The 13,295-nt window shown below is 43.7% G+C and overlaps 1 protein-coding gene across 2 annotated transcripts in view; it reads left to right on the plus strand.

Annotated features, from left to right (window-relative positions):
• BCO1 (beta-carotene oxygenase 1) overlaps positions 1 to 7,504 on the plus strand; it is a 45,335-nt gene extending 37,831 nt beyond the window's left edge. For both annotated transcript variants that reach the window (XM_073308033.1, XM_073308034.1), the window contains one exon: positions 1,520 to 7,504. In XM_073308033.1, coding sequence (XP_073164134.1) covers positions 1,520 to 1,692 — 173 coding nt within the window. In that variant the 3' untranslated portion in view covers positions 1,693 to 7,504. The remainder of the gene's footprint in view (positions 1 to 1,519) is intronic.
• Positions 7,505 to 13,295: the final 5,791 nt, after the last annotated feature.

A 13,295-nucleotide genomic window follows, 5' to 3' on the forward strand; every position in this document is an offset into this window, starting at 1 on the left:
AAAGAAAAGGAGTACTTGTGGCACCTTAGAGACTAACCAATTTATTAGAGCATAAGCTTTCGTGAGCTATAGCTCACTTCATCAGATGCATATCGTGGAAACTGCAGCAGACTTTATATATACACAGAGAATATGAACCAATACCTCCTCCCACCCCACTGTCCTGCTGGTAATAGCTTATCTAAAGTGATCATCAGGTGGGCCATTTCCAGCACAAATCCAGGTTTTCTCACCCTCCACCCCCCCACACAAATTCACTCTCCTGCTGGTGATAGCCCATCCAAAGTGACAACTCTTTACACAATATGCATGACAATCAAGTTGGGCTATTTCCTGCACAAATCCAGGTTTTCTCACATCCCCCCCACCCCCATACACACACAAACTCACTCTCCTGCTGGTAATAGCTCATCCAAACTGACCACTCTTCAAGTTTAAATCCAAGTTAAACTAGAACATCTGGGGGGGGGTGGTAGGAAAAAACAAGAGGAAACAGGCTACCTTGCATAATGACTTAGCCACTCCAAGCAATAAGTCTATGTAAGAGTATCCAAAATAAGATTTTTATAGGCTGTAATGAGGAAGGAGATGACCTGCTAGTTCTTACATTTCATTGTGTCACCCTTCCTCAAAGTTGGGCATATGACTGCTTCCTTCCACTCCTGCAAAGGAACAATGGGCCAAAATCAACTCATGTGTATGCTCCCAAGCTAGACTTTAAAAACAACTGGATTTTTCATGTAGCCCAGTGGAGCCATCTTTTATCAGGTTGGCATCAAAGAATTCTTCAAAACTGCTAGACTGAATGGTCTGAAGCTTGAAGCTGTCTAACTACAGACCAGATCCAACAGATGCAGTAGTATTGCAAGCTCCCACATCATCTCCTGCCAGTGCTATTCTGGAGGAACCACAGGGGTGGGTGGGGAGTGCAGTCGGACCCATTCAAGTCCCTAGCCTCACAGCTGAGATGCCCAACAATGTTACCAGTTGTGATGTGTAATTGAGACTATTGCTTCAGCGTCTTTTCTTTGTGGCATACACCAGGCAGACCAGCAACAAGATGGAGGCATTCATTAGTTTTGTTTTAGCATTCTTAGGGCTTGTCTACATTACCCACTGGATCAACAGGCAGCAATCGATCCAGCGGGGGTCAATTTATTGTGTCTAGTCTAGACGTGATAAATCGACTGCCGAGTGCTCTCCTGTCTACTCCGGTACTCCACCAGGGTGAGAGGCATAGGCAGAGCTGACAGGAGAGCGTCAGCTGTTGACTTACTGCAGTGAAGACACTGCAGTAAGTAGATCTAAGTACGTTGACTTCAGCTACATTATTCATGGCAATAATAGATCGATTTCCCCGCCCAGCGTAGACCAGGCCTCAGAGTTTTTGATCCACAAAGCAGTTTTCATTGCTGTCCTTTGTTATCCAGACTTATCAGTTGATGATGTTGCCTTTTCTATTTGGGAAAGCAAGTCTGTCTCTCTTTTTAAATACATTCCTTATTTATACTTTTTTTAGGTCTTATTTTATCCTCCATTGTGACATCAGATCCCAGGAAAGCACCCTTCCTGCTCATCTTGGATGCTAAAACATTCACAGAGATGGCTCGGGCCACAGTTAATGTAAACTTGCATCTGGACCTGCATGGACTCTTCATACCAGAGAAGGATTTGAATGCAGAGTATGAATAGAAGACTCTTCATCTTACTACATGAACATTAAAATGCAACAACCCACCTCCTGACCCTAGGCAAATACCCCTTTTGTCCTTTGCGAACCACCTTATGTCATGGCAAAGAATAACCAAATACTACATCTATACAGTTACTTTTCATTACAAATAATAGTGATTTGCACAACAGGCAAGTAACTGTTGCAAAAAAGCAATATTTAACAGAATACAAAACAAGGCTGAACGCTGACCACTCCTCTCTCTTACATAACACCTTACAAGTTGTATACACTATGTGCAGTGAGCTGTGTTTTATTCTATACATCACTGACTATACTGAGCAAGGGGAGGTACTGTATTTACAATATGGCATACAGCAGGAGTCAGGCTTGCCCAGTTTGTATAACTTCCATGGATTGTTTCAAGACAGCATATGATCAAAGTTCTCTCTCTCTCTCTCTCCTGTCAGAAATCCTGATATTTTTAAGGTTTCAGAGTAACAGCCGTGTTAGTCTGTATTCGCAAAAAGAAAAGGAGTACTTGTGGCACCTTAGAGACTAACCAATTTATTTGAGCATAAGCTTTCGTGAGCTACAGCTCACTTCATCGGATGCATACTGTGGAAAGTGTAGAAGATCTTTTTATACACATAAAGCATGAAAAAATACCTCCTCCCACCCCACTCTCCTGCTGGTAATAGCTTATCTAAAGTGATCACTCTCCTTACAATGTGTATGATAATCAAGTTGGGCCATTTCCAGCACAAATCCAGGTTTTCTCACCCCTTCCCCTTCCCCTCCCCCTCACAAACCCACTCTCCTGTTGGTAATAGCTTATCTAAAGTGACCACTCTCCTTACAATGTGTATGATAATCAAGGTGGGCCATTTCCAGCACAAATCCAGGGTTTAACAAGAACGTGGGGGGGGGGGAGGAAAAAACAAGGGGAAACAGGTTACCTTGCATAATGACTTAGCCACTCCCAGTCTCTATTCAAGCCTAAGTTAATTGTATCCAATTTGCAAATGAATTCCAAATCAACAGTTTCTCGCTGGACTCTGGATTTGAAGTTTTTTTGTTGTAATATAGCAACTTTCATGTCTAATCGCGTGACCAGAGAGATTGAAGTGTTCTCCGACTGGTTTATGAATGTTATAATTCTTGACATCTGATTTGTGTCCATTTATTCTTTTACGTAGAGACTGTCCAGTTTGACCAATGTACATGGCAGAGGGGCATTGCTGGCACATGATGGCATATATCACATTGGTGGATGTGCAGGTGAACGAGCCTCTGATAGTGTGGCTGATGTTATTAGGCCCTGTGATGGTGTCCCCTGAATAGATATGTGGGCACAGTTGGCAATGGGCTTTGTTGCAAGGATAGGTTCCTGGGATATTTTTAAGTATGAGCTACGGCAGTAATGATTCATAGAAATCTGTTGCTTTGGTGCTTGACTTCTAAAGCTCCAGTAAGACCAAAGCGAAATGTCTAAAGTGTTGCAGCTTTTTGATCAGGAGCCTAGAAAACTTTTGCAGTATTAATCATTTTGTGGCATTAAAAAAAGGGAGCGGGTGGTGAGCTTTGTGAAAGAAACTGAAGCTTAAGTAACTTAATTTCAAATGGAACGTATGCTTTTATTAACACTTAATTATATTTTAATGGTATTTAAATTAATCTTTACCTTGCACTGTAATTATGTTTGTTTTTCCCTTAGGAATATCTGATATGGCATTTAACTGTATTGTCTCAAAGATAAATGATGATTTGTCTCTTTACTTGTAATGTTGTTATATGCATATCAAGGGACCGTCTTCTTGGAAATGAGGCACCTATCCCAGGTTCTCAGAACCAGCACTGATCCCCAAGCTATCCCAGTTACTTAAACACACCCCGCTCCTAGACCACCACCCAAAAGGGGTGAAGTTTCAGGTGACAGTTTAACTCTCTCAGGGGCATGCAGCAATTATGATCACACACCTTGCACAGTCTAACACCTTTATGCTTTTCTTTACTTAATCATACAAAGCACAGAAAAGTACCGATCATACAAAACAAATGCATGTCCCTGCTTCAGTTTCCTCACTACCCTAGGCCAATGGTCCCCGACCTTTCTGTGGGACTAACATATTCCTATTTCCAGAAGACTGTGGTGGGCACCAGACACCATGCCACCGAAAAGTGGCAACGGCAAGAAGCGTTGCCACCGAAATGCCGCTGAGAAAAGGCAACACTTCTCGGCGACGGCATTTCGGCGGTGCGGTGTCCTGCGGGCGCACACAACTGCCCCACCGGGCGTGATTGCACCCGCGGGCACCGCGTTGGGGACCCCTGCCCTAGGCCATTCTTTGGGTGGTCCAGAGTCCCTGGGGCCATCTGAACTCAGGAAAGCAGGCAGGGACTCCTGGCCCCATGCAGTTTCTATATGCTATGTGACCTCTCCCTCCTGGTGCCCCTTACCCAGCTTTGTGACCTTCAGGGCCGGCTCTAGGATTTTTGCCGCCCCAAGCAAAAAATTTGCCGCCCCCAAGCTCCAAGAGCGCGACTGCCCAAGCCAAAAAAAAAAAAAAGGAAGACCGGAATGCTGCCCCTGCACGTGCTTGCTTGGCTGGTGCCTAGAGCCGGTCCTAGTGACCTTGCACTCTCTCCTGCACTGTGTTTCCTCTTCCCATATGACCCCTGTTCTTCTGTGTTCTTTATTTTAAACCCCTCCTGGTCACCTGGCCTCCTTTGTTCTATATCTGGTAAACTTCCACTGCTCTTACCTTACCCCCTCCTTTCACACAGGGGAAGAAAGATAACTTAGGGCCTATCTGCACGGCAAGTATAACTGTGCACTAACAGGTGTTGTCTATCATTACTCTGGCTAGGCATTTGCACCATGATCAGTTTGGAGCATCTGTGTTCTAATATGGGTATGCTGTTGTTGCAGTGGACAGGACAAATATTCCCTAATGTGATTAGAAAACTCTTTTGTCTCCCCCCATATTTGCAGTTTAAAAAATTGTTAGAGCACAACGGTGCCAAAGCATTGCAGACAAGCATGGTAGTATATGACTATTTTTGTACTGTAACTGGGCCAGGGGTGAAATTAACTGAGGACACTTACTGGTACAGGTTGGGGGGGGCGCCTCTGGCCCCCAGAAGGGGCAGGGCCTCGAGCAGAAGGGGCGGGGCTAGGGTCAGCATCCTCCAGCCAGCCCTTCCTTGCTGTGTGGCCCTTGCCGCCCGGGGCCCCAGATGCCACTGCTGGGGTAGTGACAGCGGCATCCAGAGCCCCGGGCCCTTTTAAATCGCCGGCCCCAGGACAGCTGCTCCCTTTGCCCCCACCAGGTCCATTGGCGGTGTGGGGGGTGGCAAAAGGGCCAGGGACGTTAAAGCGCTACAGGGTCCTTTGCCGTGGCAGCGCATTAATATCCCTGCTCCTTTTGCCTCCTCTGAGGGAGCCCCACATGAGAATATCCCACAGCCCCGTGTTAGGGCACTCAGGTGGCAGATCCCTTTTCAAAGTCCTTCTCCCCACCCAGGTGGAGGGGGACTTGAACTGGGGATCTCCTACATCCCAGCTGAGTACCCTAACTATTGGGCCAAAAGTGATGAGGGAGTTCAGCCTCTTCCTCCCTCCATTTTGTGCAAGCTTGCCTATAAGGGCCTGGTTCAGTAAGTGAGCTATGAGCACACTTACGGGATCAGGCCTGTAGGCAAAGGAACGCCTACTTTCCCCTAGTTTGTGCATTGCTTTGGGGCCTAGGCATTCGGACACCTGGCATGGAGCTGCAGTGCAGATATGCAGAGGCAGAAACATAGGCACAGAGGGAACGTTTACTGCAAAAATGTAGATGCCAATGTTTTTGTGAATCCCAGTCGAGCCTGATTCTGGGATTTAGGTACCTAAAGTGGCAGTTCGGCACCGAAATCCTCTTGTGGATCTAGCCCACAATATCAAAATGGCTTGAAGCCAGACTCTAAATTAATCATGCAGTTTTGGGCATCCAACTATTTGCATGCCCTCGAATAGATTTCTACCCTAAAATTTAACGAGCCATTTCACAATGTGATGTGCATGCACAAATGGTAGTCTTTGAGGTTTTCAAGACACACATACACCACTCCACTCCCAGTGTCCTAGAACTTGACCCACTAAGGAACAGATTGATTACCCTTTGTGATACAGCATGGCCAGAAGGCAGCAGGAGAGTGATATAGGAGAGATATGTAAGTCCCAGGATGAGGAGAAGCCTTATTCCCTGTAGAGGGAAGAAGGGTTTCTATAGATTAATTAAAAGCACCTGAAGCCAGTTAGAGCACCTGAAGCTAGTCACCTAATTAAAAAATCCCTGCTTCAATCAGGCAGGGGAAGGAGTTAGAGCAAAGGAGAGTTTGGAGAAGTGCTGTGGCTGGCTAGAAGACCAAGACCCTAGGTAAAGAGACACCCGGCTTGTGCAGAGAGAGAGGGCGGGAAGTCCCACAAGCTGAAGAGCAGGAGAGGGAAGTAGCCCAAGGGAAGGAAGCACTAGTTCAAGTGGTTTACCACTATCCCTAGGGCCCCTGGGCTGGGACCCTCCCTCTCCCCTACCCTTCTCTTGGTTACTAGTGGGACAGTAAATATGCTAGTTCAGGGGCAGGAAACTGTGCCTGAACACCCACCCCAAACAAGAAGAGGAAATGCGGGACCCATCATAATCGTACTGGCAATTTGCCACACATTTTATAAGTAACCCAATAACACCACCAGTGTGGAAAACTACACTTAAAATAAGAGCGATTACTTCCATTCTTTGGAGAGTGCCATTTTAAAAGAAAGCCAGCCTACTGTCCTTTATCTGCAAACATTCATGTAAAATAGCTCTCACCTTTAAAACTTGTTGGGCTTCAGCCTTCAAGTAAAAAGACAGGTGTTTAACCACCACTGCAGGCTTCCCTTTAGTAACGATGTGGGGTGTGGACTCCATCTGTAGTAGAAAACGCATTGTTCATATTTGACTACCAAGTCTATGGTAATTATGTAGAGCAAATGTGATTCTTAACCCAGTCAACTTCTTTAACCTAGTCAGCTTTGGGACTTTCTGACACTGGTAGACATAAAATGTGGTACAGGAAAATGTTTTCCAAGAATAATTCAGATCTGTCTACTAATTTCTAAATAAGTATTTGGGATTTATGTTGAAGGTAGAAAAACAGTCAAAAGTCATTGTAAGACTTATTTTCTTTATTCATCGCTTTATTATTCCTGAGCTGCTCCATACATAGTTGGGCTATGTAATGCAGGGCATGTTAACATGATTTCTACTGTCTGATTGAAGTGAGAGAGAAACAGTACAAATGAAGAAAATTTTCAGATTTAACTAAAAGCCACTTACCAACCCAAAAGTGTACTCCAGGTCCCATTGACTTGAAAGCAAGATGGTTTGGGCCATGTCATAAATGTAAAGGGAAGGGTAAACCCCTTTAAAATCCCTCGTGGCCAGAGGAAAAATCCTCTCACCTGTAATGGGTTAAGAAGCTAAAGGTACCCTCCTTGGCACCTGACCAAAATGACCAATGAGGAGACAAGATACTTTCAAAAGCTGGGAGGAGGGAGAGAAACAAAGGGTTTGTGTGTCTCTGTATGCTGTTTTTGCTAGGGACAGAACAGGAATGGAGTCTTAGAACTTTTAGTAAGTAATCTAGCTAGGTATGCGTTAGATTATGATTTCTTTAAATGGCTGAGAAAAGAATTGTGCTGAATAGAATAATTATTTCTGTGTCTTTTTTGTAACTTAAGGTTTTGCCTAGAGGGATTCTCTATGTTTTGAATCTAATTACCCTGTAAGATACCTCCCATCCTGATTTTACAGGGGTGATTCCTTTACTCCTATTTACTTCTATTTCTATTAAAAATCTTCTTGTAAGAAAACTGAATGCTTTTTCATTGTTCTCAGATCCAAGGGTTTGGGTCTGTGGTCACCTATGCAAATTGATGAGGATTTTTACCAAACCTTTCCCGGGAAGTGGGGTGCAAGGGTTGGGAGGATTTTTTGGGGAAAGACGTGTCCAAACTACATTTCCCAGTAAACCTAATTAGAGTTTGGTGGTGGCAGTGGTTATTCCAAGGACAAAGGATAAAATTAATTTGTACTTTGGGGAAGTTTTAACCTAAGCTGGTAAAAGTAAGCTTAGGAGGTTTTCATGCAGGTCCCCACATCTGTACCCTAGAGTTCAGAGTGGGGGAGGAAACTTGACAGGCCACAACTCTTTAAATTCCTAGCCTACCCATCCAAATTGATTCCTTTGGAATCAAGAATAAAATAACCCAAAAAGTTGCTCCAGCAGAATTTTGGAAGAAGTTTCTTCTTTTAAGATGTAATTTGTGGCTGATTATGACAATACTGTCACTTTTAGGCTGAAAATATCAAGGGGTGTGTGTTTTTGCAGACTGGGACAGGGCTCACTGATTACTCTGGTGTGGCAACTTGGCATAAATCTATGCCTGTGGAAAGGATATGTGGTAATCAGATGTATATCACAATGACTTGGACTCCTGCCATTCTTCACTATGAACAAAACTGAAAGGCTTCATTCTCCTCTTGCACCAATATAGATCAAGAGACTACCAGTGTAAGTCAGAGAGAATCTAGCCTGGTGCCTTTGAACTGTAGTAACGTAGTTTAACTGGCCCCAATTGAATTTAGAAAACAAGAAATTATCGTGCAGCAGAATCAGGCCAGTCAGGATATAATTACTCCAAAGATGTGACCATTGGCCCTCTAACTGGTACCAGTACTCATGTGATCTTTATCAACTAATCCAAACATTTCATTAAATGGCCCAAATAGCAAAGCAGGACAATTATTTTGTCCTACTAAAACTGTGTATTATTTGTTACACCTTCCCTTATTGACCTACATATACTATATGAGGAACCAAGTCATGGTTTACTAATTTGAGGGAAAACCAGACACACAACCATGTTTTCCCTACATAATAACCCACGCCGGTGGCAGTAGAAACATAACAACTTACTTGTTTTTGAATAAATCAGGCCACTTAATGACAGCTTTCAAACTAATTTATTCAAAGCACTACTCCCTTGGTTGTGCAAGCCCCAAAGTATGAGTAATAATGTCCCTTTCAATATATACTGCAAGGTGCAGAGTGCTTGCAACTCCCACCCACCTCAACAGTTGAGGGGCATTGGCACCTTCTGGGGTCTCCCCAGCCCAGCCCCACCCAGTAACTTGCACCCAAAGCAGAAGATTTAGCCTGCTGATATTTAAAAATATATATTTATCCATGTTTTATATCACACTGACCATGTAGTGGAAAGTATTTCACTGCTGGGGTTCTAAGTCACATAGTCCCCTCTATTTTTGTGCTTTCTTTCTTTTATGTTGTACAAGGACATTAAGCACATACTCAATGTCTGTCAACATTCTTTTTCAGATGTGCACAACAAACCTGGAGCATGATATTTTTGTTCTGTGACACCCATTCAGCAAAGCACATGAACAAGTGTCTAACTGTAAGTTTTGGCTTCAATGAGCCTATTCACATATTTAAAAGCTAAGTACTTGCTTCAGTGCCTTGCTGTATCAGGGCCTATGGTGCAGATCTCCCAGCGCCATCATTAGATCTGCCTTCATGAAGAGCAAAATATCATAGTCTAGGGATGCTGTGTTGCTCGGAGAAGAGAAAGTTGCCTTTGCAAAACCACTCATTATTTCTCATGTTAAAATTTTATTTAAGGCTATTACATTTTGATTCTTCCGGTAGCAGGACTATTGAACAAGACGCCATCAAGCTGTTTAAGCCATACATTTAACATATGATAAAAGATAGTATAAATTTATATGTCCTCCTGATTTCAAGTATATTTTTGTTGTTAAAATAATTTCTGATATCTCCGCTTTAAAGAAAAGCGAGTAACAAAAATATGCATCTGAGCTGGTATATAAGGGGATCAGACACACTGTAACTTTGATAGAGTAGCATCACAGTTGTTAAGACATTTTTATTCAGTGCCAAATTGTAATTTTGATATCACTTAAACACTGAATGCTATTAAGGAAAGGAGAATCAGCTGGAATCAGGCCATTTCCTAATGTGCAATGAAGGCATGTTAAATATATGGCCTAAAAATCTTGTGTAGAGTCCTTTTTTAAATAAAGTCTCTATAACTGGAAAAGGGCCAGCTTCTGGTTCCCTTCTGGGAATGTTACTTTAGCTGGCAGCTGTGGCTCTGAAAAGAATGAATGAATCCAAATAAATCTCGCTTTATTTATTTCTTATTTTCTTAATTTTTTTCTTGTTAATGGTTAGTCTTTAGTTTCTCTTAATGTGAAAAGATGTCTTTCTAACAAGTGTCAGATTTTATAGGAAAAAACATAAATATTGTAAAAAGCAGAATAAAAAAGACTGAAGATGTGAACCTGAATTTGGGCGACTGATTTCCTGAACCCCCCCAAAAGGAAAAACTGACTCACCAGCCTTATTTTATTTTTGCCTCAGCTTATTGCCCCTCCATTTTAAAAGTACCCTAGCAATACTGCCTTCAGGGATTTCCACTATCCAATAGCTCTGATAGAAAAGAATTGAAGGTCCAATCTCACATGTTGCTATAAATTCTCATTGACATCAAACCCTGGGGGTTCTCCTGAGATTCTCAATGAGGAGGAAGAGGTGGAATTATATTTTAACTTTTGAGCTGAGAACACAAGTCCATTGAAGCTGGACTAAACCCACCATTTCATTTCCCAAATAAAAATTAAGCTAGACTAAAACCACCAATATATTTCACATTGGGCATTGGATGGTGTGAAATTCACTGGTGGTTTAAGACTTCGCCCTCAGCACAAAAACTACCATAATGCTCCATCCCTTCCCCATTTTTGGCAAATTTCAGCATTAAGAGCAAGAATTGAATGGTATGAGCAAAGAGACAGAACAGACAGATCCAGCTCAAAGTTGAGGCACATTGGCAGGAACATTTAGTGAAGCTTGCCCAGCAGTGCCTGTGCTGTAGCTGTTCTGAAGCTGAATTCTTCGATCTCTAACCCAGTCATGCTGCCACGTTTCTCCTGTGTCTCTCAATGATGGTCAAACAGACTGTCACCTTTTTTCAAAGCCAAATTCACTTTAAAGGAATACAGGCCAAAATTATTTTTATTTTACAGAACTATTTCCTCACCTGTGTTGCAAACAACACTTTGATTAGACCTGGAAGAGTACTTATATCTAAATTTTCTTCACTCTGCTTTCCATTCTCTTCTGCTTCAGCAAGGTAAGTGAGTCAGTTTCTTCTTTGGGACTCATGCACTAGATAGGATGTGGCATTGTTTGGTTGGAGATTCTGCGAGGGGAACTTTGGCCATTTTAACTTTTTTTTTTTTTTTAAACTTTTACAACCCTAAAGACCAATAGAAATGTTTGTATACTGGAAAACAACACACAACAAGACACACATACACAATCCTTCCCCCCACAACTCCCCAGATTGAACATTGGGCTGAAAGTGACCTGATGATAACCCTTTAAAGCAGTTTGTGATCTATAGAATTTGCCTTCATGGCATTGCACGCCAGAGCCATATACAGAAGTGGTGTGCTTCTAGCTAGCTAAAGCATCCCCCAGGACATGTATACCTTCAATAATAGAATGCAGAGTTTGGAAAGGGCTGAGTGCATATCTTTCAAACCCTACATTCTATTATTGAAGGTATACATGTTCTGGGGGATGCTTTAGCTAGAGGTGTGATAGTGTCCTGGGGCAAACTAAACCAATGTAAGGCCTTGTCTATACACAAAAGTTGTAATGGTATGATTGAAGTGGTATAACTGCCCCTAGTGTAGCCAAGCTGCTATACAATCCATTTTGGCTCTCTCCAGATTGCTCTTTGTCAGTCCAAGGTGAGAGCTGCTGAGTTTTTCCAAAAGCCACCTGATGCCTTTCAGCCCATTGTCCTTCTGCAGGACCACAGTGGGTTCACCTGCTTGATGGAGTTTCCTGTTGTTAGGTGCAAACTGTTCAGTCCTTGGGGCTCCATTGTCTTTCCTGATCCTCCACTGATATGGGTCAGTTTCAGCCAGTCCTCTAATGACCCTTTCTTATCACCCCAGATGATTCTGTGAAACACACCCTCCCTCAGGTCTCCAGCTCTGCCTTCGGCACCCAATGGATAGCAATCTCCAGTCAAATTACTACTGGCATGCATATTATTCTTTAAAATATTATTAAAAATTCCCACTGTGTCACATCTCTTCCCCCTTTGAGAGCAAACAGAGTGGGGTCACTTTAACCAGTAACCTAGGGAAGTTTGAACCTCCAGTCATTATTCATAGATGTTACCACCATAGTTCCCATCCACCTGGTAGCTATCCTATGGGGCACTTTCAAGATTCTTATGTACAGCACAGTTTTCATAGCACAGTACGGAGCAGTTCCACATCCTCCCCCTAGGACTTGTCTGAGATGACACTAGTAGTGTGCACATGGGGAGTTTTATGTATCCCTCTGCTCTTTTGCCATCCCAACACCTTTAGCATTGAAACTGGAATGGGATCTTGCCATCACCTCTGCCCACTCGCCTTCCAGGGGGTGAGGAGGGCAGTGATCCCACATTCCTCCATGTGTCAGCCATCTTGGCTGCAGCCTGGGGTGTCCTTAGCTCTAGTGGGGGTAGGAAATGACCCCCCTCTTGAGCATTTGGGGGGATCTAGGTAGGTTTATTCACCTGGAAAGCTCATCTTAACCTAGCTGTATTTCTGGGACTCTGGAAATTGGATAGCATGGCGCTCCCCAGCACTGACAGATCCCCCCCCCCCCCCGAGTTGTGTCTTCACCCCAGGACTGTGCATATGGGAGGAACACATTTCCCCTTTTGGAAATCAACCTGTTGCCCCCTCCCGGTAGGAAGTGATTTGGGGATCTCTTGGTTAAGAGAACCCACCATATCTATAGCCACCACATGACTATGCTTCTTTTACTAGCAGTAGTATTCTGGTTGCTTTACTTTTCTCTGGGGCTTCTCTCATGCCAAGACAGGGCAAACATGTTTGGCAGTCCTCCTTCCCTGCATGTCTCTCCTTGTACTCAGCTGGGGTCTCAGCCACCCAGGGCTCAGCTCTTCCTCTGCTTCTGTGTAAGGATAGGCAGTGAGCTTGCTCCTTTGGTCATAGCATTGGGCTCCAGGGGGGTCACTCCTTAGCTCCATGGTGACTCACACCTCCAGTGTGGAGATGCATGGGAACTCTTCCTCCCACCACCCCACTCAATTTCAGGTGTGTGCTTACAGACAGGAAGGTATCCTGAGCTTAAAAGCCTTTCCCTTGTGTTACCATAAAGGGGGAAACCCCCTCCTGCTCCCTGCCAGCCACTCTATTTGCATTTTGGCTAACACCTTCTGTGCAGCTCTCTGGCTCCGTGTCAGCGCCTGGTTCAAGCCCTTGGCTGTTACAAGAAGAGTCACTGTGTTTTGTCTTAAAGTGATACAGTCATTCCTAAGAAGGATGTCAAAGGCGAGATCATGAAGAACCCTGCTACCAATCACTCCTGTGTCTGTACAGGGATGCAAGCTGTAGGCAGGGCACATGGCTTCACATTTGGAACCTTACTCGGAGTTGTACATCCCTTCAGCGTTTGATGGAGT

This window comes from Lepidochelys kempii, chromosome 12, assembly GCF_965140265.1.
Source record: "Lepidochelys kempii isolate rLepKem1 chromosome 12, rLepKem1.hap2, whole genome shotgun sequence".
NCBI lineage: Eukaryota > Metazoa > Chordata > Testudines > Cheloniidae > Lepidochelys > Lepidochelys kempii.